Genomic DNA, 24,568 nt, shown 5'->3' with positions numbered 1-24,568 from the left:
GTTAAAGAGACTGTCTTTTTTCCATTAGGTATTCTTTCCTGCTTTGTCAAAGATTAGTTGGCCATATATTTGTGGGTCCAATTCTGGAGTCTCTATTGTATTCCATTGGTCTATGTGTCTGTTTTTGTGCCAATACCATGCTGTCTTGATGATTACAGCTTTGTAGTAGAGGCTAAAGTCTGGGATTGTGATGCCTCCCACTTTGGTTTTCTTCTTCAATATTACTTTGGCTATGGTCTCACTTTAAATCAATGCCTTAAGTAGGCACTTAGTGCTGTCAGTCAGTCATACTGCATGTAGTCATACTTTATTTCCCTAGTCCCGTTTGCTCTCGTCCTTTCCTAGATTATTTCACACCACCTTTTTTTTTTTGACCTTCAGTTGCTCTTCCCCCATCTTCCTTCTCACTTGATGAGCTTTCTTTCTATTTCACTAAGAAAATCAAAGCAGTTAGAAGAGAACTTTCACGAACTGTTCCCACATCTATTCATTTAGTTGCATTTGTACCATATATTTTGTCTTCTCTCCTGTTACTATTGAAGAACTTTCAGTGCTTCTATAACCATTCCTTCCACTTGTCTACCAGATCTCACCGTATTTCTTTCCACCTATTGAGGGACATTTCTCCAGCAATTTCACTTTCCCAAAAAGAGTTCCTTTTCTCTTGCATCTTCTCATTGGTATATAAACATGATATTTTATCCCCACCTTAAAAATAACAGAAGCCTTTCTTGACCTCATTTCCTTTCCAACTAATACTTTACCAGTGAGTACTCTAATGCTCTTTTCCCTTTTATATTAAAGCTCAAGAGTTACTTACTACACTGCTCCAATTCCTCTCCTATTCTCAGTCTTTTAAAAAATTGAACTATAATTCACACACCTTAAAATTCACTCTTTTAAACTGTGTAAATTCAGTGGTTTTAGTATATTTACAGTGTTTTGCCACTATCACGTCTCCAATTCCAGAATATTTTCACCATCCTAAAAGGAAATTCCATGCCCCCGGCAATCACACCTCACTCTCTTTTCTCCCAGTTCCTGGCAACCAATAATCTACTTTCTCCCTTTATGGTTTTGCCTATTCTGGGCATTTCATATAAATGGAATCATATAGTACACATCCCTTTATGTCTGGCTTTTTAAACTTGGTGTGATGTTTTCAAGGTTCATTGATGTGGTGTTTATCAGTACTTCATTGGTTTTCGTGGCTCAATATTTCATTGTATGATGGATAAAGGATCATCCAGATCATCCTCAGGTTTGATGATTTGCTAGGAGGGCTCCTAGGACTCAGCACATAGTCATATTCTAGGCTACGATTTATTACAAAAGAAATAAAGAGAAAAGGCACATGATGTGAAGTCCATGGGAAACGAGGTACAAGCTTCCAAGAGTCTTCTTCCAGTGGAGTCACACAGTACATGCTTAATTCCCCTAGCAATGAGTTGTGACAGCACTTCCGAAATGTTGCCAACCAGGGGAGCTCATTAGAAGCTCAGTGCCCATGGTTTTTACTAAGCATTTGTCATGTAGGCACCCTGTGTCTATTTCGCATCCATATTCCAGACTCCTGGAAGGCAAGCGGGTGTTTAACATAACCCATATTGTTCGTGTAAATAGTTTAAACATAACAAGCCACCCTTATCATTTATAGAATTCCAGGAAAACTCCTAAAATCATGTTCTCAGATACAAGCCAAGGGCTAACCTTATAATTAAATCTTTTAAAAGATAGTAGTCAGGGCTGCTATGTTAAATCTCTTCTATGCATATGGATATACCATATTTTGTTTATCCATTCATGAGTTGATAGACATTTGGGTTGTTTTGACTTTTTGGCTGTTATGAATAATTCCACTCTGAACATTGATGTGCACATTTTTGTGTGAACATGTTTTCATTTCTCTCATGTTATATACCTAGGAGGGAAATTGCTGGATCATATGGTAAACTTTTGAGGAAATGCCAGACTCTTTTCCAAAGAGGCTACACCATTTTACATTCCTACCAGCATGTATGAGGATTCCAATTTCTCTACATTCTTGACCACACTTGTTGTTATCTGTCATTTTGATTATAGCCACCTTAGTAGGTGTGAAAGGTATCTCATTGTGGTTTTGATTTGCATTTCTCTGATGGCTAATGATGTTGAATATCTTTTTTGTGTGCATATTGGCTATTATATATTTTCTTTGGTAAACTCTATTCACATTCTTTTTGTTATACATAATTTTTTAAAGTTTATTTATTTTGAAAGAGACAGAGAGGATGTGTACAAGCTGGGGAGGGACAGAGAGAGAGAATCCCAAGCAGAGCCCGATGTGGGGCTTGAACTCATGAACAGCGAGATCATGACCCGATCTGAAATCAAGAGTCAGATTCTTAAACAACTCAGTCACCCAGGCGTCCTGATCTCTATTCATATTCTTTGCCCATTTGTAAGTTGAATCATTTATCTTTATATTATTGAACATGATTTATATTTTTTAATTCTTTATATATTCTGTATTAATTTTTTGTTTTTATTTTTTTTAATGTTTATTTATTTTGAGAGAGAGAGAGAGCGAGCACACAAGCAGGGGAGGGGCAGAGAGAGAGGGAGAGAGGGAATTCCAAGCAGGCTCTGTGCTGTTAACATGAGGTTCCATCCCATAAACTGTGAGATCACGACCTGAGCCAAAATCAGGAGTTGGCCGCTTAACTCACTGAGCTACCTAGGTGCCCTGTTTTTACTTGTTATATAGTCTCTATGTAAGAATTTTATTCTATATAAAAGAATTTTTAAAATTCTTTATATATTCTAGTTACAAGTTTCTTATCAGGTATGTGATTTGCAAGCATTTTCTCCCATTCTGTGAGTTGTCTTTTAACTTTGTTCATAGTGTCCTTGAAAGTACAAAAGTTTATAATTTCTGTGATTTTCATTTTGTCTTTTTTTTGTTACTTGTGTTTTTGGGGTTATATGTAAGAAACCATTCCCTAATCCAAGGTCATGAAGATTTATACCTTTGTATACTTTTTAAATTCTTACATTTAGATCTTTAACCTATTCTGAATTAATTTTTGTATGTACTGTGAAGCTCATATCCAGCTTTTTTGCATTTGGATATCCAGTTGTCTCAGCACCGACTTTTGAAGAGCCTAGTCTTTTCCTGTTGGATTTTCTGGACACCTGTAAAGGAAGAACATGTTATTGTGTGTCTCCTTTACTTTTAGTACTCTACTCAGAGAATATGTCACTTCTGACCTTTCTGGTCACCAAATGGGTGGGAGTTTTCCCCCATACCAAACAATTCTGAGATTCTCCAGACACCAGCTGGGTGTCCTACAGATTTAACTCAATTCTCACACTACTTGGAGATATTATTTGATCCCACAGATTAAAGGTTCAGTTCCATAAGACTGTCCCCAACCTTTTCAGATGCCAGTTGCAAGTCCAAGTTGTTCCTTCTCTGTGCTTCTGACCAACCAGATGTGAATTGGAGGTTCCCATAAACCCTTTCTCAGGTTCAATTAATTTGCTAGAATAACTCATAGAATGCAGGAAAAGATTATACTTGCTAGATTGCCAATTATCTAAAAAATGATATAACTCAAGAACAGCCAGATGGAAGAGATTCAAAGGGCTAGGATGTGGAAAGGGGTGTGGAGCTCCCATGCCCTCTGTGGGTACACCACTCTCCCAGCACCTCCATGTGTTCAACAACCAAGAGGTTCTCCAAATCCCATCCTTTAGATATGGAGGATTTATTGCATAGACATGATGGATTAAGTCATTGGCCATTGATGATTCTCTCTTGCCAACCAGCGCCCATCCGTGGTGACTTTCCAGATGTCACCTAGCTCATTAATGTAAACTCTGCTGTGGTTCAAAGGGCCTGTTATGAATAAGAAAAGCCATCCATTTCACTTTTATTCCTTTTATTTCAGAAGCTAAGAACAAAGCTAAATATTATAACAAAAGATGTCTCTATGGCTCTTGCATAGGAAATTATAAGGGTTTTAGGAAATATGTGCCCAGAACACTAGGCAAAGACCAAATATATATTTCATATTATAAATCACAAAATCACAACACTGTTGTCAAAATTTGTTGCATATATATGTAGTTCTGAATAGTCAGTTCTGTTCCACTGATTTATATGTTTATTCTCATGTCATTACCACATAGTATGGATGATTGTAGCTTTGTAGGAAGCTTAGAAATTTGGGAACTTATGAATTGTCCAACTTTGTTCTTTGTCAAGATTGTTTTGACTATTCTGGGTCCCTTGCATTTATGTTTGAATTTTAGGATTGATTTTTTGATTTCTGCAGAAAAGTAGTTGAATTTTGATAGATAATACATTATATCTGTAGATCAATTGAGAGAGTACTGCCATCTTTTTTTAAATGTTTATTTTTAAGAGAGAGAAAGAGCTAGTTGGGAGAGGGGTTGGGGGGGTGCACAGAAGATCTGAAGTGGGCTCTGCACTGACCGCAGAGAGCGAGATGCAGGGCTTGAACCCACAAGCCGTGAGAGATCATGACCTGAGCCGAAGTGGGTTGCTTAACCTAACTGAACCACCCAGGTGCCCCAGAGAGTACTGCCATTCTAACAATATTAAATCATCTGGAATGTATTTCCATTTATAAAATTGCTTTCAGCATCATTTTATAGTTTTCAGCATACAAGTCTTATGCTTTTTGGTGAAATATGTCCTTAAGTGTTTTATCTTTTTGATGCTATTATAAATGGTATTATTTTCTAATTTTGTTTTGGATTGTTCATTGTTAGTATCTAAAAATATGGTTGATTATTGCATATTGATTTTGTATCCTGCAACCTTGTAGAACGTGGTTAACAAATAGTTTTTGTAGTGGATTTCCAAGGATTTCTGTATATAAGTTTGCCATTTGTAAATAGAGATAGCTTTACTTGTTCCTTCAATCCAGATGCCTCTTCTTTTTCTTGCCTAATCCCCTGGCTAGAACCTCCAGTTAAATGTTGAATAGAAGTAATAAGAACAGGCAGGCATCCTTTCTGATTTAGAAGGAAAGCTTTCAGTCTTGTACTATTAAATACAGTGTTAGCTGTGGGTTTTTCATAGATGTTCTTTATCAGGTTGGGGACTTTCCTTCTATTCCTAGTTTTTTTGAGTGTATTATTTTGACAGGGTATTGGATTTTGTCAAATGCTTTTTCTGCATCTATTGAGGTGATCATATGGTGTTTGTCCTGTTGATATGGTGTCTTAGTCCTGCTAAGAGGACTAAATTTAAAAGGTTTTGTGAGGTCTTTGGGCTGCTGTAACAAAATACTACAGACTGAGTGGCATATAAACAAAAAAAATTTATTTCTCTTAGTTCTAGAGGCTGGAAGCTCAAGGTCAGAGTGCCAGTATGGTAGGATTCTGGTGAAAACCCTGTTCTGGGTTGCAGATGCTGACTTCTCACTGTGCTCATGGTGGAAGGAGGAGAGGGATCTTTTTGGAGCTTCTTATATAAGGGTACTAATCCTATTCATGAGGGCTCCACCTAATTACCTCTTAGAGAATTTTGAGGGTATACAAATATTCAGACTATAGCATATGATGTATAATATTGATTTTTATTTGCTTAGCTACCCTTGAATTCCTGAAATAAACCCCATTTGTTTGTAATGTATAATACTTTTTATATGTTGCTAGATTCAGTTTGCTATTACTTTGCTAAGGAATTTTTTCATCTATATTAATAAGGAATATTAGTCTGTGGTTTTCTTATGATGTCTTTGTCTGCTTTTGTATCAGGTAATAATGGCCTCAGAATGAGTTAGAGTGTGTTCTGAGTTATGTTTTTTGGAAAAGTTTGTGAAGGATTGGTGTTAATTCTTTAAGCATTTGGTTAAGTTCACCTGTGGAGCCATCTAGTTCTGGATTTCTCTTTGTGGGAAGTTTTTGATTACTAACTCAGTCTCTCTAGTTGGTATAAGACCTATACCTGAACAGACCGTTCAGTTATTCTATTTCTTCTTAAGTCAGGTTTGGTAGTGTGTGCCTTTCTAGGAATTGTCCATTTCATCTGGGTCGTCTAGTTTGATGGTATTATATATTCTGAACATTAAAATATTTTAAAGACTACTTTTAAAACTTTCTGCTCTTTGAGATTGATCTTTTTTCCAGTTAGCCCAGATAAAAATAGTTATAAAATTATGTCGTTGTTTTATATGAAGGCAGTGCTTGGTAAACTAGCTTTTAAGAATCACTAACATTTTTAGTAATACTTTACATATTCTTTTAGGGTTGTATATTCATCAGACAGAAACATAAGAAACTATGAAGAAGAAATTGTTAGGAAAAAGATAGTGGTGAGGGGAGTGCCACAAAAGAAATGTGACTTCAGCTTTGGAATCTGCACTGACAACGATGGAAGATCATCTGTAGAGTCATCTGATTGTTCTCTTCAGAAGCATGAAGTTCCAGAGGATGTCGATGTTGGAGTACATAATTTAATTTCTACTGGTGAGCTATTTTTTGGTGGATTTTTATAAAAATTGTATAGCTGTGAAAGTAATTATATTCTGATACAGTTGGAGAAAACATATTTCAAAAATCAATTCTACTGATCTCTTTTTTATAGGAGATGAAATAAAGGTAGAATGAAAGTAGATGTAATAAAAGTAACTGAAAGTAAATTTTTTATGGGTAAGTGAAACTCCTAGTTTTCCCAAACAATTGGAGATGGTATTAATCTGAATAAATACACATATAATTCACAATTCTCCTCTTAAACCTCCACGTCACCATCCTTATTCTTATCTATACCAATGAAAGCTTTAGCAGACTGTAGAGTCAGTTCTGTTATAACACAATACAGGCACTACTTAAAAACAATATGCAGCATAAAAATCACCATTATATTTTATCATGACAAAAAAATTACTGAAAATTTTGTTGTGCTATGTTTTAAAAAGATAGGAATCTAATAAAAATGATACAGTTTTACACATGTTAAGAAATACATAAATAGTATAGCAAATATGGTGTTTGTCCTTGAAAAATAACTTTAGTTTGTGGAGGTGAGTGTCAGAAGGGTTATAGTTTGTGAACTATTGTGAATTGGCAGAAGGAGGATGTTAAGGGCACAGGAATAGTACAGATAGATAAAAGTATAAATGATACTGATATAGTAATAGATATTCTAACAGGAACCTTGAAATCTCTGGATCACAAAATTGACTGTTTATTACTTACATAGTGTCTTAGTGCCAGTTCCCAACCCCCAGTCCCCACAAGGTTATGTGACCTGATGTTACCTTGCACATGCAGTGGCATTGCACCACAAGAGAGGAACACCAAAATTAGGAGACTTTCATAGGTTTCTGGCAGATCTGCCCATCCTCCTCTGCATATAGAGTTAGAGATGAAGACGGAGAGATAGAAAGGAGTGATATCTGAGTTGAATCTCAGTGGAAAAAAACAGGAGTTAGCCAGGCTAAAGAGTTTAGGGGAGAAGTACTACAGGCAAAGGAAAAAACATGACCTGCCTATTAGAGGCAGAACGACCCCAGGCACAGAGCAAATTTTGAAGACTGGTAATAGTTTGTTGTAGGACCGGGATGGAAGAGGGGACAAGAATGGTCACAGTAAGAGATGAACCTGGAGATACAAGCAGAAGCCAGATCACTGAAAACCTTATATAAAGGATGACCTTATTTCTTATTGTCCAAATTTGGATACTTTTGAAAGAGTGCAAAGTTATTATTGCAGTTTATAATTACTCTGGGGCAACAGGCATTAACTGGGATTGTCCCAGGCAAACCAAGACTAGTAGTCACTTTCCTTATAAACCATTTTTTTAATGTTTATTTATTTTTGAGAGAAAGAGAGACAGACAGAGTGTGAGCAGGAGAGGTGCAGAGAGAGAGAGGGAGACACAGAATCCCAAGCAGGCTGCAGGATCTGAGCTGTCAGCACAGAGTCTGATATAGGGCTCGAACTCATGGACTGTGAGATCATGACCTGAGCTGAAGTCAGACGCTTAACTGACTGAGCCACCCAGGCGCCCCTCCTTATAAGCCATTTTAGAGAGTTTGGGTGGTACTATTTGGCAGGCTTATGGAGTATAAGCAGAGGAAGATTAGGATAGAGTGGAACGATGACTTCAGCTTGAGGAACATTGAGTTTTGGGTTTCAGTGATTGTGGTTTTTTTTTCTTGGCACCACTTCTGACACCAAAATGTGGGTGTTTTTTTCTCCACACCAACCAATTATCCAGTATCAACTGGGTATCCAACAATTCAATTCTGACACTAAGGGTTATACTGTTATGCAGATTAGAGTCAGGTGCACAGTATGCACCCCGTCAGCCTGCATTGGGCAGCTGTTGCCCTCCAGGATGAGAGAGCTCGGACTAGTCCCCAACCACCTGCATAGTGAGGAGCCAGATGTTGTGGGGCCTGGTAAGCCATTGTAAGACTTTGGCTTTTACTGTAAAAAAAAAAAAAAAAAAAAAAAGGACAGAGCCATAAGGTTTTGAACTGGGATGGATCAGGATTTGAATTGCATTTTAAAACATGCCTCTAAATGCTTTGTCAAAAATAGACTGTGGGAGTCAAGAGTGGGAGATGTGTTGGGAAGTTATTGCAGAAATCTAGGTGCGAGGTGATGGTGGCTTGGACTGCAGTGGTAGCTATGGAGATACTGAGTTGTGGTTGGATTCTGGCTGTCTTTTGGTATAGGACCAATAATGACGTTCTGGCTTATAAGTATATAAATTTATAAATTTGTAATTTGGTTAGTGGGAATCTGTCCCCAATGACAGATCCTCAGCAGATGTACTGACTAAAGTTTCTGGATTGATATAGCTATGATATATAGTGTAGTGATTTCTTAAAATGTAAACATGTTTTACATTTCACTCCTCACTTTCTGAATGATAAATCTTTTGAAGTAGAGATACTTTTTAAAATACTTATTTTCTTAAGTGCTGAACAAATCCCATTGCTTCCAGTTGAGAATCTGTTGGTTTAAATGTCATTCTCACCAAAAATTCATGAACAAGAGTAGGAAGGAATTAGGTAGTGAAAAAGGATATCAAAATTGGAAAATTTTCTAGCATCTTAAGAGTTCATAAAGTGGCTTCAATTTTGGTGTATAGTTTTGTATAATATTATGTACATTTAAATATGTACCTACATTAAAAGATATGTTTGTATTTAAATATAAGTTGAAGTTTATATTTCAAAATAAGATATAGATGATTTTTAAATTGTTTTATTTTGAATTCACCAGTTCAGTATTTCAGTTACTGTTGTTCTCTCTTAGTAGCTAATCAAGATAATTATGGGGAGAAAAATTAGGTTAATATTAAAACACAAAATTTTTGTATATTTATAATAAACTATTTTTTAGTTTTGTTTTTCTCTTTTAAAGATAATTATGACTTGGATCCTGCATCTGAATTAGGAGAAGATTTATTGAAACTATACGTGAAACATTGTTGCCCAGATATTGATATTTATGTTGATGGAAAAAATTTTAAAGCTCACAGGTAAATAGGCATGTGATTGATTTGGTGTGTTGGTTGTGAAAGTAAAGATTAAAAGGGTGGCTGTCTCTAGCACAGTGGTTTTCAAGCTCTTATTCACAAAAGTAAAAGGGGTTTCATGGTGATGCCGCAGGGGGCCTTTGACAGGGGAGGAAGTTGGACATTAGGCAGGGTATTCTGCCTGAGGCTCACACAGGCATGCATCGCCCCACCCAGATATGTGTGCGTGCTTCAGCCAGAACAGATGTCTGCTTTGCGTTGGACATGAACCTAAGATTTCATTAGGAAAAAATACTCTGTTGCCTAAAATAGGTTTGAAAGCCACTGTCACAGAAAATGTAATTAAATGCAGTTTTTAATTTCACAGGCATTATAGTATTGAGAATGATTACTTCTACATGAATGACATGTATTTTCTCTGGATGCATTTTGGCTCGAAGTCTTTGATTTAGAATAGATATTCTTATGAATAGTGTTGATTAGGAGGTTTAATATTTCAATGTACTTTTTAAAAACCATTATTGTGCTTTACAATTGGGTTGCTTAGACATTCTAGGCTTTTGGATTTCAAATTAAAGCCTACTCTTTTTTGCAAGTAACTAAAATCTGCTGAAAAGAATAACAAATTTTAATAAGAAATACAGATTTTCTTTTGGAATTCAAGGGAAAGAAGTACAGATGGACCTCAAAGGGACTAGAAACAGAACCAGAAAACTGAGGAACCCGGTCTCTTTTTTCTCCCTCTCTTTGTGTTTCAAATAGAATGTTGATAAGTTATTCTGGTTCTCCTGAAGAGAAAGAACCAGACTATTAGTAGTGGCAAGAAGCAGTCTTCTAGGTTCAAGGGTTCACATTCTTGATGAAATTAGCAATGGGTTCAGATTATAAGAATCCGCCATGCCGCCAGTAGTGATGTTTGTGCTCTTAAAAATCATATTGGCTTTGCCAGTTAATTGACAGGAGTACATTGCTAAACTCTAGGATTACCAGTTTTTATCAGACTGTTTACCATTCAAAATTTGAACTTTTCTCTTGGGAACATGTATTTTGTAATTATAAGAACTACATATGCACATTTTTTCAAATTTTTATGAAATCTGCATTATACATAGTAAAATGCAGAGTATAATGCAGAATTATATATACTTTTAAATGTTTATTTTGAGAGAGAGAAAGCAAACGTGAGTGGGGGACAAATAGGGGGAAAGAGAGAGAGAGAGAGAGAGGGAAGGAATCCCAAGCAGGCTCCATGCTATCAGCATAGAGCCCAACACAAGGCTCGGACTCACAAACCGTAAGATCATGACCTGGCCCAAAACCAAGAGTCAGATGCTTCATCAACTGAGCCACCCAGGTGCCCCAATACAGATTTATTAATATTTTCCATATCATGTATATATATTTCCCAAATTGTGTGTGTGTGTGTGTGTGTGTGTGTACATGTGTGTGTTTGTGTCTTTCTTTTTGGTGAAGGGAAGCAATGCAATTTTATTTTAAAGATTAATTATGTGTTTAGGTTTTTCTTTTTTTTTTTTAATTTTTTTTTAATGTTTATTTCTAGACAGAGAAAGACAGAGCATGCGTGGGGGAAGGGCAGAGAGAGAGAGAGGGAGACACAGAATCCGAAGCAGGCTCCAGGCTCCAAGCTGTCAGCACAGAGCCCGACGTGGGGCTCGAACTCACAAACCGTGAGATCATGACCTGAGCCGAAGTCAGTCGCTCAACCGACTGAGCCACCCAGGTGCCCCGATGTGTTCAGGTTTTTCTTGAAACCACATGGACATTCTACCAAAGTTTTATTTATAGAGCCCTAAGGTTATTGCTCTCATACAGGGAAAGCAAGACCTTGTGATCATTTGCAATATATCCTCAAACAGTGTTTATATTTGGTCTCTGTGTGCTGCTTGACAGTGAACTATGTTTTAGGAACTGGATCCAGAATATTAGGTTTGTATTCCAGGAGAGTTCTTGCTCACATTTCTGGTTTATTTTGTTCACCAAGCAATAAAAATATATACTCCCTAGAAAGGCAACTTCCTGAGCATATGTTCTAAGAAGATCTGGCTTTAGTTTTCCTACTTTGTTGTTAGCACACTTATGTGAGTTACAGTGGCAAATTCTCAATCTCAAGATTGCCATTCTAGTCCAAACTTGAACAACTCTCTGTTTAGTACATAATAATTGTATTATTCAGTTTAAGGAATATTATGTCAGTAGTTCAGAAGACACATATTCATATCATGTAGTCTAAAGCCCAACATCAGAACTTTCTGAATAACTTCTTGTTCTAGCTAATCAATGTCAGCATTTATCTTAGTGGTGTGACTAAAAATCCATTTGTGATATGGCCGTTTTAATTTTTAATTTATATGTACTGATATATTAAAATATCAGGCAAGTACTCACAAATACCAGGATTTATTATCAGAATTACATTCTCATTAGGTCTTTATAACAGTTTAGTTTGCTAGTTTAATATGTCCAAATTGATGTGGTAATGAGGTAGTTTCTTCTTTTCTTGAGTCCCTGTCTTTCCCTCGTGGTCAAGGTCCTCCCTCAAAAACATCCCTGATATCTGGTTCTTCCAAGATTATCTCTCCAAGTTGCTAGTTGCTCTGTCCAGTCTTTATTTTGATCCCCAGCTTAGTGCCGGGAGCTCTTCATAGCAATGCTTCAAGACAGTCTTATGCCATTCACTTGCTTGCGGTGGCACAATTAAGCCAAAGAAGTCATTTTATAACAGAGTGTTTAAGAGTGTGTGAACTGTGTGTAGAACCTTTCTTTGTGGGTTTGAATTCTAGCTCTACTATCCTTTACCTATGTGAATTTGGGCATTTAACCATTCTGTGCTTCACCATCCTCATCAAACATGGAGTTTCTTAAAGTACTCATCTCACAAGGTGATTATGAGGATTAAATTACTTTAAAGTACTGTATGGGTATTTGCTTTTCTCATCCAGGCAATAGGCCTTTGATACAAGCTTTTGTGGAGATGGTAGCAACAGCTTGTATGCACTTTACTTATGTGGGACAAGCAGAGAAACATGGTTTGGATCACTTGCATTTCCCCCCAACCCAGGGAATGGTGGAACAGCAATAGGCCTCCAGGAAAAGTCACATTTACCGTATTCTTCTCCATCTACATAGGTCTTTTGCCCTTTGAAGCATCCTCTTCACTCTTCACACACATTTGTCCTTGTTATTTCTAATACTTCTACTCAAAGGAGAACTGAAGAGAGTTCTTTTTGAGAGGAGGGAGGTTATATATAATAAAAGGAGTACCCATTAGAGTTCATTGATCCTGTTTGTTATGTTACTCCTTTCCTGAATATTGCTTCCTGGGACACTACTACACTTTATCCTCTTTTGTAGACCTCTGTAACATTACTTCCCTGCCCAAATTGCTCTCAATTACTAGATGAATTGTACATTTCTGTCTTCTTGTATTTCCTTCTGTCATCTTCAGCCTACACCTAAGTTTGTTCCTGATCCAATCTATTGCCGATCTCCTATGTTATGGCATTATTTATTATTGTAGCATTTTCTGAGAAAAGTTGAATGTTACAATTTTTTTTTAAGATTTTATTTTTAAATAATCTCTATACCCATCGTGGGACTCAAATTTACAATCCTAAGATCAAGAGTTGCACCCTCTGGGCACCTGGGTGACTCAGTTGGTTAAGCCCCTGACTTCGCTCAGGTCATGATCTCATGGTTCGTGGGTTCAAGCCCCATGTCAGGCTCTGTGCCGGCAGTTCAGAGCCTGGAGCCTGCTTCAGATTCTGTCTCTGTCTCTGTCTCTCTCTCTCCTTCTGCCCCTCACCTGTTCATGCTCTGTCTCTCTCAAATATAAATAAACATAAAAAAAAAAAAAAAAAGAGTTGCACCTTCTACTGACTGAGCCAGCCAGGCACCCCAAACCTGTTACATTTTTAAGATAGTCTGTTTGTTGCACTTCTGTGTTCCATAATTAAGATTTCCTTGTGCTGCTTTATTGAAAAAGTTTGGCAGTGGGTCCTGATTTTAGCTTTGACACTCTAGATCTGATACCATTTCCAAAATACCTTTCTTCTCAGTGCCTGATATTATACCATTAGACTTTCATTCATTGATTTAAAGTGTTCAATTCTCCCTTTAAAAATTTTTTTCCTGAATATTTAGCAAATTAGCACTGAATCGGGTCAGTGTTCTAGTTTGTGCCATAGGTATGTATTAGTTATATGTTCACATGAAAGCTTTTTCAGAAGTGTGTATTTTAGTTATTCAGAAGTCAGTCTTTCAGTGTTTAGATTCTGACTCCCCCATTTACAGAATGGTTGGGAAGTTACTTAATGTCTTCAAGTCTCAATTTCTTTATCTGTGAAAAGAATAATAACAGTCATTATAGCATAGAATGGCTGTGATGATTGAATCAGGTGATATACACAAAACACTTAGCCCAATAGCTGGCACACTAAGCTTTCAGTAAATGTTAGTTGCTACAAATGTGTATTAGGTACCTGGAAGGGGGACACATTGTTGCCTATTGTACCTTATCTTATAGTGGAGGTTGGCAAACCATGGCTCAGATCTGGTCACTGCTCTCTTTTTATATAAAACAACCAAAGACAAAGAACCATATGCAACAGTAACCCGTAATGCCTGATACTTATATCTGATATTTTTTACCTGTCCCTTTACAGAAAAAGTTTGCCATCCCGTCTTGTTCAGATTGCCAGGAGCCTTTAATGAAATAATTATAATAAAATTCCAAATTACCATGCAATAAAATGAGTCACTAACATCTTAATATTAATTACTTTGTTAGTGATAAATGGTCAACCTTGTCCACTTGGGGCGTTTGATGTGCAAACAGTAGAGGGAAAAGAGATAAAATTCCTTGGTGCCACAGGCTTTTGAGGGAGGTTGCAGTAGGGAACCAAAGCGAAAGGCTCTGGGTGCCTGAAAGAAAACAAACCACCTGCAGTAGAAGCTCCTTAACCACACTTGACTAAAACTGCTCTTCAGATATTCTTTATAGAACGTGCTAGTAGCGCAGTGGGCGGACTGTCAGGTGTAAGAGGCTATTCTCTAGTATGCTTCTACTTTTCTGTTCCTATCACTGAGTTTGTGTCTTCCAGGAGTCACTTGGGTTGTTCCCAAATCTATTTAATGCCATTTGAACTTAATTATTTTCATGGCATAACTTAACAAAATAAACCAATGATACATGAAGATGAAAAGAGTTATTGTTCCAGTGAAAACTAAAGTGAATGGAAAGATCCAGGAAAGGAGAGATGCTTTAAAAGTTGCTGTTGAATTTAATATAGGTGAGCAATATAAAATTTGAGGGGAAGTTAGGAAAATCTAAAATGATTCTATACTTGAGTTGCTTCACAGAAGTTTTAGATTTTATTCTTCACTTTTTTTTTTTTTTTTTTTTGAAGTTCATTTACTAATTTTGAGAGAGGGGAAGGGGCAGAGAGGGGCTATCTACACTAACAGCACAGAGCCTGACACGGGGCTCAAACTCATGAGCCCACAGATTATGACCTGAGCCAAAATCAAGAGTCGGACACTTAACCGACTGAGCCACCAAAGTGCTCATCATCTTCACCTTAAAGAAGTTTGAATTAGAAATTATGGGTGTGTGTACGTATAGTTTTTGCAAGATATAAAAGGTTCTAGCCAGTGAACTCACATTAAAGAAAAGAGGGAATGACCTTACAGTGAAAGATTTGTGAATGAATTCATATGTATTTTTTTAAGTAATTGGCAGGTGTTTTATTAAAATGTGGTTTTTGGAAGTGGGAGAGATGTTCTAACTGGTCTTCAGGTACTTTTGTCAGTGATTGGTTGGCTGTAAGCGAGCAAGCAGACAGTTTGGAGAGTTTCAGAGGAGGAAGGATTGTTCAGTGTTAGGGGTAAAGAGTTTTTTTCAGACTGCTAATTTCCTGCAAGAAGTCAGAGTCATTATCAAGTGGTTGGTGGTATTCTCTCCTTGAAGAATATAGAAGTTTTTTAGCTTACTTCTACCCATATAATTTGGAATTTCTGGAGTTGTTTTAACACCCAGTAAAAAGATTTTTTTTATTGTAGTTGACATGTAATATTATATTAATTTCAAGTGCATAACATAGTGACTCAACAACTTATACATTATGCAATGCTCACCATGATGAGTGTAGTTACCACTGTCCCTATACACAGTTATTAGAGTATCATTGTCTGTATTTCCTATGCTATACTTTTTCCATATTTAAGTTACAACAAAATGATTATGATATATACAAGTAATTTTTAAAATCCTCTTAATTTTTTGATTAACCAAACAATTATTAGTCCTAATTTTGTTGGATAATAGGGCATCCATTATACTTTACAAATCATTTTTTTTTCTTTTTTTTTTTTTCAACGTTTTTTTTTTAATTTTTATTTTTGGGACAGAGAGAGACAGAGCATGAATGGGGGAGGGGCAGAGAGAGAGGGAGACACAGAATCGGAAACAGGCTCCAGGCTCCGAGCCATCAGCCCAGAGCCTGACGCGGGGCTCGAACTCACGGACCGCGAGATGGTGACCTGGCTGAAGTCGGACGCTTAACCGACTGCGCCACCCAGGCGCCCCTACAAATCATTTTTTAATTTAGGAAAGCCTAATCCTATGGAAGCTGTAGTCAGTGGATGTTAAAATGGATGTCTCAAGAGAAGGCTTTTTTATAGTTTATGTTTTCTAAAATGTTTGCAAAGAAGTGCACTAGGTAATAGTGACAACTCCAGAATGTTTGGATTCACTACCCTGGGCTTAACCTTTATCTAGTTTGGTAGAGTTACAAGTTTAGAAAGTGTTCTTGGAGCAAGATTACTTAAAAAAAAAAAAAAAGTTGTAGTCAAAAAAAGTCCTTCTTTAGAGCTTCTCTGAGTAATCCAGGCCACTATTATGCCTGGAGTAGTGAATCTAGTTCAGCTAACATCAGGAAGTATTGAATAGCAAGCAGTGTACTAAAGCAAGAGCAAGGGGGAATTTAGGGCATCTTGACAGAGCCAGAAGCAGCCTTGTCAGTTGAGATTAAATTTAATCAAAAGGAGAAAATGGTTTTCGGCATGTTTTTTGGAAAGTGAAAAATCTGGCAAGGATTTTTAATACACCGTGCCATCTACAGCATTAGTTTTGAAACGGAGGCTTGTATCCTAATTAAGTAGGAATGTTTTCTAAGTTTCTATCCTAAAGTCAGGCCAATTGTGTAAGTCTCAGATGCATTTAATCTTACTTAAATGGAAATGGCATGCTGTGTTAGTTCAAGTCTTCTGAGAAGCAGACATGAGGATTGAGGTTAGACTTGCAAGAAATTTATTAGGTAAATGCACATGAGAGAATGTGGGAAGGAATCCAGAGGTGACTGGAGGAGCTGTTAAACTGTTGTGTTGATCTGAACCTGAGGGAAGGAGAAGGGGAAGGATGGAAGCATGGGTAGGAATGGCTTAGGCTGTGGTGCAGTTCTAGGGAAAGTCGGCAGACTGTTAGAAAGTTCCCAGGCCATAATCACCCATCAGAAAAGGCCCTGTCTCTCTGAAATAGGCCTGTTTTGTGTCCCTGATGTGCTCAGTCATTTGCAGGGAACAGCCTGTGACAAAGTGGCCTTGGCACCCATGTACTACAGAATAGAGTACTCTACTGGAGCCATAGGTTACTTACACAGTCAAAGATCACCATTCTTTTTTTTTTTTCCCCATTTAGTTTTTTTTCATCTTTTTTAAAATTTCATTTTTTATTTTTTAAAATTTACATCCAAATTAGTTAGCATATAGTGAAACAGTTATTTCAGGAGGAGATTCCTTAATGCCCCTTACCCATTTAGCCCATCCCCCCTTTCATAACCTCTCCTGTAACCCTCAGTTTGTTCTCCATATTTATGAGGCTCTTATGTTTTGTCCCCCTCCCTGTTTTTATATTATTTTTGTTTCCCGTCTGTTATGTTCATGTGTTTTGTCTCTTAAAGTCCTCATATGAGTGAAGTCATATCATTTTTGTCTTTCTCTGACTGACTAATTTCACTTAGCATAATACCCTCCAGTTCCATCCATGTAGTTGCAAATGGCAAGATTTCATTCTTTTTGATTGCTGAGTAATACTCCATTGTATATATATACCACATTTTCTTTATCCATTCATCCACCGATGGACATTTTGGCTCTTCATACTTTGGCTATTGTTGATAGTGCTGCTATAAACAAGGGGGTGCATGTGTCCCTTCAAAACAGCATACCTGTATCCCATGGATAAATGCCTAGTAGTGCAATTGCTGGGTCGTAGAGTAGTTCTATTTTTAGTTTTTTGAGGAACCTCCATACTGTTTTCCAGAGTGGCTGCACCAGCTTGCATTCCCACCAACAATGCAAAAGAGATCGTCTTTCTCTGCATCCTCGCCAACATCTGTTGTTGCCTGAGTTGTTAATGCTAGCCATTCTGACAGGTGTAAGGTGGTGTCTCATTGTGGTTTTGATTTGTATTTCCCTGATGATGAGTGATGTTGAGCATTTTTTCATGTGTTGGTTGGCCATCTGGATGTCTTCCTTGGAGAAGTGTCTATTCGTGTCTTTTGCCCATTTCTTCACTGGATTATTTGTTTTTTGGTGTTGAGTTTGATAAGTTCTTTATAGATTTTGGATACTTACCCTTTATCTGATATGTCATTTGTAAATATCTTCTCCCATTCTGTCGGTTACCTTTTAGTTTTGCTGATTGTTTCCTTCACTGTGCAAAAGCTTTTTATTTTGATGAGGTCCCAGTAGATCATTTTTGCTTTTGTTTCCCTTGCCTCTGGAGATGTGTTGAGTAAGAAGTTGCTGCGGCCAAGATCAAAGAGGTTTTTGCCTGCTTTTTCCTTGAGGATTTTGATGGCTTCCTGTCTTACATTGAGGTCTTTCATCCATTTTGAGTTTATTTTTGTGTATGGTGTAAGAAAGTGGTCCAGGTTCATTCTTCTACATGTCGCTGTCCAGTTTTCCCATCACCACTTGCTGAAGAGACTGTCTTTATTCCATTGGATATTCATTCCTGCTTTGTCAAAGATTAGTTGGCCATACATTTGTGGGTCCATTTCTGGGTTCTCTATTCTGTTCCACTGATCTGAGTGTCTGTTCTTGTGCCAGTACCATACTGTCTTGATGATTACAGCTTTGTAGTATAGTTTGAAGTCTGGGATTGTGATGCCTCCTGCTTTGGTTTTCTTTTTCAAGATTGCTTTGGCTATTCGGGTCTTTTCTGGTTCCATACAAATTTTAGGATTATTTGTTCTAGCTCTGTGAAGAATGCTGGTGTTACTTTGATAGGGATCACATTGAATATGTAGATTGCTTTGGGTAGTATTGACTACACAGTCAAAGATCAATGAGATGCATTCTCGTGACCACCACACATGTAAGTCATGACATGCTATCTGTTTATGCAGGCATTCCTCCTTCTAATGCACTTGGCTTTATTGCACTTGGCAGATAATATATTTTTTACAGATTGAACATTTCTGCATCAAACAAGTCTGTCAGTGCCACTTGCCAACTGCATTTGTTCACTTCATGTCTCTGGGTCACATTTTGGTAATTTTTGCAATATTTCAAAATTTTTTTCATTATTATATTTGTTGTGGTGATCTGTGATCAGTGATCTTTGATGTTATTTTTATTGTGCTGAGTTGGCATGAACTGCACCAATATAACATGGTGAACTTAATCGATACATATTGTGTTTGTTCTTCTATACCAGTCAACCATTCCTTCATCTTTCTCCCTCTCCTTGAGCCTCCCTTTTCCCTGAGACACAAAAGTATTGAAATTGGGCCAATTAATAATCCTACAAGGGCTTCTAAGTATTCAAGTGAAGGGAAGAGTTGCACATCTCTCACTTTAAATCAAAAGCTAGAAATAATTAAGCTTAGTAACGAAGGCATGTTGAAAGCCAAAATAGGCTGAAAACTAGACTTCTTGTGCCAAACACCTAGCCAAGCTGGAGTGCCAAGGAAATGTTCTTGAAGGAAATTAATAGTGCTACTCTAGTGAACACACAAATGATAAGAAAGTGAAACAGCCTTATAGCTCATATGGAGAAAGTTTTAGTGGTTTGGATGAAAGATCAGACCAGCCACAACATTCCCTTAAGTCACAGCCTAATCCAGAGCAAGGCCCTAACTCTTTTCAACTCTGTGAAGGGTGAGAGAGGTGAGAAAGCTGTAGAAGAGAATTTTGAAGATACCAGAGATTGGGTCATGAAGTTTAAGGAAAGAAGCTGTCTCCCTAACGGAAAAGTACAAGCTGAAGCAGCCAATGCTGATGTAGAAGCTGCAGCAAATTATCGAGATCTAGCTCATTCATGAAGGTGACTATACTAAACCACAGATTTTCAATGTAGACAAAATAGCCTATTGAAAAAAGATGCAATCATATTTGTAAATGATATAACTGATAAAGGGTCAGTATCTAAAATCTGTAAAGAACTTAATCAAACTCAGTATCCAAAAACCAATAATCCAGTTAAGCTATGGGAAGAAGGAATGAATAGACATTTCTCTAAAGAAGATATTCAGATGGCTAACAGACACATGAAAAGATGCTCAACGTCACTCATGATCAGGGAAATACACATCAAAACTAAAATGAGATAGCACCTCAAACCTGTCGGAATGGCTGAAATTAACAATATAGGAAACAACAGATTTTGGGGAGGATGCAGAGAAAGGGGAATCCTCTTACACTGTTGGTGGGAATGCAAACTGGTGCATCTACTATCTGAAAACAGTATGGAGTTTCCTCAAAAAATTAAAAATAGAACTACCCTATTATGCAGCAATCGCACTACTAGGTATTTACCCAGAGGATACAAAAGTACTGATTTGAAGGGATACGTGCACCCTGATGTTTTAGCAGCATTATCAACAGTAGCCAAATTATGGAAAGAGCCCAAATGTCTGTTGCCTAACGAATGGATAAAGAAGAGATTGTGTGTGTGTGTGTGTGTGTGTGTGTGTGTGTGTGTGTGTATACACACAGGCTGGAATATTACTCAGCCATAAGAGAATAAAGAATAAAATCTTGCCATTTGGAGCTAGAGTGTATTATACTAAGTGAAATAAGCCAAGAAAAGACAAATACTATATGAATTAACTCATACATGGAATTTAAGAAATGAAACAGATGAACATAGAAGAGGGGAAGAGAGAGGCAAACCAGAAAACAGACTTTTAACTATAGAGAACAAACTGAGGATTACTGAAGGGGAGGGTTAAATGGATGATGGATATTAAGGAGGGCACTTGGGATGACCACTGGGTATTATATGTAACTGATGAATCACTAAATTCTCCTGAAACTAATATTACTAAATTAAATTCTAGTTAACTAACTTGAAGGGGTGCCTGGGTGGCTCAGTCCGTTGAGCATTTAACTCTTTTTTTTAATTTTTAAATTTTTTATTAAATATTTTAAATGGTTATTTATTTTTGAAAGAGGAAGACAGATCATGAGTGGGAGAGGGGCAGAGAGAGACACAGAATCCGAAGCAGGCTCCAGGCTCTAAACTGTCAGCACAGAGCCCAATGTGAGGCTCTAACCCATGAGCTGTGAGATCATGACCTGAGCTGAAGTCAGCCATTTAACCGACTGAGCCACCCAGGCTCCCCAAGCATCTGACTCTGGACACTTGGGTCATGATCCCAGGGTTGTGGAAATGAGCCTCATGTTAGGCTCTGCGCTGAGTGTGGCTCCTTAGGATTTCTGTTTCTCCCTCTCTCATTCTATCTTTCTCTCCCTCCTCCTTACCCCTCTCCCCTGCTCTGTCTCTCTAAAATAATAATAATGAATAAAAACTTGAAACTTAAAAAAAAAAAAAAAAGAAGAAGAAGATGCAACCTAGGACTTTCTTAGCTAGAGAGAAGTCAATGCCTGGCTTCAAAACTTCAAAGGACAAGCTTCTCTCTCTCTCTCTCTCTCTCTCTCTCTCTCTCTCTCTCTCTCTCTCTTTCTCTCTCTCTCTCTCTCTGTCTTTTTAAAATATTTTAATTTATGTTAGAGAGAGACAGAGTGTGAGTGGGGGAGGAGCAGAGAGAGAGGGAGACACAGACTTGGAAGCAGGCTCCAGGCTCTGAGCTGTCAGCACAGAGCCCGACGTGGGGCTCAAATTCAATGAACTGCGATATCATGACCTGAGCTGAAGTTGGACGCTAAACTGGACTGAGCCATCCATGCACCCCCAAACTAATGCTCTTGTTGAGAGCTGCTCAGAAGAAGAGTTTTCTTTCAAAATATTACTACTCATTGACCGTGTACCTGGTCACCCAGGAGCTTTGATGGAGTTGTACAACCAGATAAATGTTTTCATGTTTGCTAACACATCCATCCATTGTGCAACTCATGGATCAAGGAGTCATTTCAACTTTCAAGTCTTATTATCTAAGAAATACATTACAGAAGGCTGTAGTTGCCCTAGATAGTGATTCCTCTGATGGATCTGGGCAAAGTCAATTGAAAACCTCTGGAAAGGATTCACTATCAGCAGCCATCAACATCAAGGCAAGATCCTCCACCAGCAAAAGATTACAACTCACTGAAAATTCAGATGATAGTTAGCATTTTTTAGCATTGAAGTATTTTTAAATTAAGGTGTACACATTTTTAGACACCATAGCATTATGTATTTTATGTATATTATATATAAAATAAGAACACACTATTGTCATAATATATACTTAATAGACTGTAGTATCATGTAAATACAACTATCATATGTACTAGGAAACCAAAAAATTCATTTGACTTGCTTAATTACAATATTTGCTTTTATTGTGGTGGTCTGTAACCTAACCCTAGATATCTCCTAGGTATGCCTGTATATCTTTTAGGTATAATCAGGTAAAGTAAGTAGATAGAAGGATATAATTCTAATAGCATTCATTAAGAATTATTTAATCACTTAGTATATGCCACTACTGTGTTTTGTGCTGTGATTGAGATTTGTATGCTTTTCAAGTGCATGTGGATCTTAGTGAATGTTTCATATGTACTTGAAAAGAATGTGTCTTCTGCTGCACTGGGGTGAAGGTTTCTATAGATGTCAAATAGGTTGGTAGTGTTGTTCAAGTCTTAGTCTTCCATATCCTAAACTAACTTTTTGTCTACTTGTTCTGGTAGTTACTGAGAAAAATGTCTCTAAGTATGATTTGCCTATTTCTCCCTTCAGTTTTATTGGTTATTGTTGCATGTATTTTGAAGCTATCTTGTTTTTTGATTGAAGTATAATTGACATATAACATTATATTAGTTTCAGGTATATAACATACTGATTCAATATTTGTATGTATTACAAAATGATCACTACAATAATTCTAGTTACCATTCCACTCTAGATTTCTTCTGATTAGTGTTTATGTGGCATATCTTTTCCCATCCTTTCACTTGTAACTTCTCTGTGTCTATATTTTAAGTGGTTTAAAATTTATTTCTTGTAGACAGCATATAGTTGTGTCTTACTTTCATTATCTGATCTCATAATCTCCTTTTAATTAGATAATTTAGGCCATTTATAGTAATGTTGGGATTTGAGTCTACTATTTACTATTTATTTTCATTTTTTCTTTGTTCTCTTTTTTCTCTTTTCCTTTCTGTTGTATTAATTGAATTAAAAAATTTTTAAAAAGTTACAGTTTATTTTTAGTGTTGACACATTAGCCATGTTTTGTGTATATTGTCTTTGTGTTTATTAGTGTGTGTTTATTAGTGGTTGCTCTATTATTTACCATATGCATTGTTAACTTCCCACCTTTAATGTTCAATTAATATAAAGATGTATGTATTTTTTCCACCTGTCCTTTGTGCTATTCCTGTTATACATTTCACTTTTATATGTATTCTAAACCCTACCATAAATTGTAATTATTTTTTAAAACAATTATCTTTTTGGTAATTTTTTAAATGAGGAAAACGTATTTCATATATACCCACATATTACCATTTCTTGCAATTTTAACCTTTTATTTAAGTCCACGTTTCCATCTCTTAAAATTTTTGTTAGGTTTAAAGAACTGTATTTAAATTTCTTTTAATACAGGTCAGTTGCCAGTGACTTTTATCAGCTTTTGTCTAGAAAAGGTCTTCATTTAGACTTCATTTTTGAAAGATATTTTTGCTGGATACAGAATTATAACTTGGCAATTTTTAATTTCTTCCAGTGCTTATAGATGTAATTTTATTGTTATCTGGCTTGTATTGTTTCTGACAAAAAGCCTGTGATTATGCCTAGTTTTGCTTATTACTGTGTCATGTGCCTTTTTTCTCTGGCTGCTTTAAAAGCTTTTTTCTCTAGAATTAGTTTTCAGCAATTTCATTATGATGTACCTTGTGCTTTTATTTATATTTATCCTGCTTATGATTTATTGAGCTTCTTAGATCTATGGGTTTGTGGTTTCTTGTGAAATTTGGAAAATTTACAAGGATCATTTTTTTTTCAAATTTTGTTACAATCCCCTTCTTTCTCTCCTTTACATGTGGAATTCCAATTAATATGTATGTTAGTCCCATAGCTCACTTAAGCTTTTTTTTTTCCAAATGTTTATTTATTTTTGAGAGAGACAGACAGAAAAGACAGAGTGCAAGAAGGGGAGGGGCAGAGAGAGAGAGAGACAGAGACAGAGAATCCAAAGCAGGCTCCAGGCTCTGGGCTATCAGCACAGAGCCTGACATGGGGCTCAAACTCATGTACTGTGGGATTATGACCTGAGCCTAAGACTGAGCCACCTAGGAGCCCCAAGCTTTTTTTTTTTTTTTTTTTTTAGTTTCTTTTCTCCCTAAATTTTATTTGGATAATTTGTATTGCTATGTGCACAGGTACAGTAGTCTTTTCTTTTTCAGTATCTAATTTTCTTTCAAGCCCATGCATGAATTTCTTCATTTCAAATGTCCCATATTTCATCTCTAAAATTTCTGTTTTTTTTCTTGAATCTTCCATTTTTTCTTCATTATGTTCCTTATTAAGAAAATCCTTGAACATATCTATGATAGCTTTTTATTTTTTTTAATGTTTTTTAAGTTTATTTA

The 24,568-nt window shown here is 36.7% G+C and overlaps 1 protein-coding gene across 2 annotated transcripts in view; it reads left to right on the top strand.

Moving 5' to 3' along the window:
- BTBD8 (BTB domain containing 8) overlaps positions 1-24,568 on the top strand; it is a 117,149-nt gene that overhangs the window by 18,146 nt on the left and 74,435 nt on the right. For both annotated transcript variants that reach the window (XM_019414171.2, XM_019414170.2), the window contains exons 3-4: positions 6,263-6,483; positions 9,397-9,514. In XM_019414171.2, the coding sequence (XP_019269716.2) occupies positions 6,263-6,483; positions 9,397-9,514 (339 nt within the window). The remainder of the gene's footprint in view (positions 1-6,262; positions 6,484-9,396; positions 9,515-24,568) is intronic.

Source organism: Panthera pardus, unplaced genomic scaffold (assembly GCF_024362965.1).
Source record: "Panthera pardus isolate Hobbes unplaced genomic scaffold, ASM2436296v1 HiC_scaffold_11, whole genome shotgun sequence".
In the NCBI taxonomy this organism is placed as follows: domain Eukaryota; kingdom Metazoa; phylum Chordata; class Mammalia; order Carnivora; family Felidae; genus Panthera; species Panthera pardus.
This window is presented reverse-complemented; position numbering and strand designations above follow the sequence as displayed.